Source organism: Terrapene carolina, unplaced genomic scaffold (assembly GCF_002925995.2).
Source record: "Terrapene carolina triunguis isolate 2854851 unplaced genomic scaffold, T_m_triunguis-2.0 Scaffold19857, whole genome shotgun sequence".
In the NCBI taxonomy this organism is placed as follows: Eukaryota; Metazoa; Chordata; order Testudines; family Emydidae; genus Terrapene; species Terrapene triunguis.
Window position 1 is genome coordinate 1 of NW_020684208.1, and position 1,578 is coordinate 1,578.

The 1,578-nt window shown below is 69.4% G+C and overlaps 1 protein-coding gene across 1 annotated transcript; it reads left to right on the forward strand.

Moving 5' to 3' along the window:
- Positions 1-368: 368 nt before the first annotated feature.
- Positions 369-1,266, forward strand: LOC113408597 (basement membrane-specific heparan sulfate proteoglycan core protein-like; the record flags this gene model as incomplete). Its single annotated transcript, XM_026661932.1, has 2 exons — positions 369-545; positions 1,087-1,266. Coding segments are annotated over 2 exons (357 nt in total), but the record flags the coding sequence as incomplete, so codon positions are not given.
- Between the last annotated feature and the right edge of the window lie 312 nt (positions 1,267-1,578).

Sequence of the window (1,578 nt, forward strand, 5' to 3'; positions counted from 1 at the left end):
CTCCCCACCCAGAGACCCCCTCAGAGCAGGTACCCCCCGCGGGCAGCACCTCCCCACCCAGAGACCCCCTCAGAGCAGGTACCCCCCGCGGGCAGCACCTCCCCACCCAGAGACCCCCTCAGAGCAGGTACCCCCCGCGGGCAGCGCCTCCCCACCCAGAGAGCCCCACGGGGCAGGGGCACGGCCCCATCAGCTAACCGTCAGTGGGGCTAGTAGATCCGCCTGTGTCAAGTGCCGCGTTCACTGGCGCAGATGGGTGTGCTCACCCCGCGCCAGACACAGAACCCCCAAGAGGGCAGTGAGGCGCAGAGAACCCAGGTGTCCTGCTCCGGGCGTAGGGCCGCCGGCTGACAGTGTTTGTGTTGCAGGTGCGGGCCATGGACGGTGAGCGGGCGCACTTTAGCCTGGCCAACCTGGCCAACACCCGCACGGTCAGCGAGGGCATCCGCTCCCTGAGCCACGCCGAGTTGGCCTTTTCCACATTCCACGCCCTGCCCCGCGACGTCTACTACTGGGTCCTGCCTGACCGCTTCAAGGGAGACAAGGTGCCCCCCCACTCCACCGTGCCCGTGGCTGACACGGCCTCCCTCATGGCAGGCTGGGCTGGCAGCATCACCAGGCCTCTGTGCCCCATAGTGCAGGGGAAGGGTGGTCACAGGGGGAGGGCGGGTGCTCCGGGGGTGATCAAAGGGATGGAGTGGGGGAGGCTATGGGTGGGGCCAAATGGTGGGAAGGGGGAGGCTGTGGGTGGTGGGGGCGGGGGACGCTGTGGGCAGGGCAGGGCGGAGGGATGGAGGAGGGTATAGGCAGGGGGCTGGGCGGTGGGGATGGGGGCAGGGAAGGCTGTGGGTGGGCCCGGGCCATGAGACCCGGGAGGTTGTGGGCAGGGCCGGGTGGTGGGACAGTGGAGGCTGTGGGGTCTGGGGGCTGGGTGGTGGGGTCGGGGCAGGCTGTGAACAGTGGGCTGGGCAGTGGGTGGGGGTGGCTGTGGGCGGGGCCAGGCAGTGGGAGCAGGGGAGGCTGTGGGCGGGGCTGGGCGGCCAGGCCATGTCCATCAGTCCGGCTGAGTGGCGCTGCCCCACGCAGGTGACGTCGTATGGCGGGGAGCTGCACTACACCGTTATGCACAGCGCGGCACCCGGTGCCCAGCCCCTGCCCAGCCAGCCCGACGTGCTTCTGCGTGGCAACGGCATCTTCCTGGAGCACTTCGCCGAGGCCGGCCCCCTGCCGGGGACCCCCACCCGCTTCACTGTCCCCTTCCGAGAGGTGAGAACACGGGTGGCCCCTGCAGAGCGCCCCCTGCAGGAGCTCAGCCCCTAGGGAGTGGGATGGACCCCAGCACCCCTCACCCATCAGCCCCTGCGGTGCCTGGGGGGCCCAAGGCTAACCCATGGTACCCTGCCAGGGTGCCCTCCCTCACTCCCCAGTGACCTCTGCCCGCTGACTGACCCATCGCCCCCGCGAGTGGGAGCGCGTATGCCTGCTGCTTGGGGACATGCCACACTATAAAGTACCCAGAATCCTCTGCTCTACCAGCAGCAGTGACTGCTAGAGCGCCCTGGGCTCCAACCTGCTGTA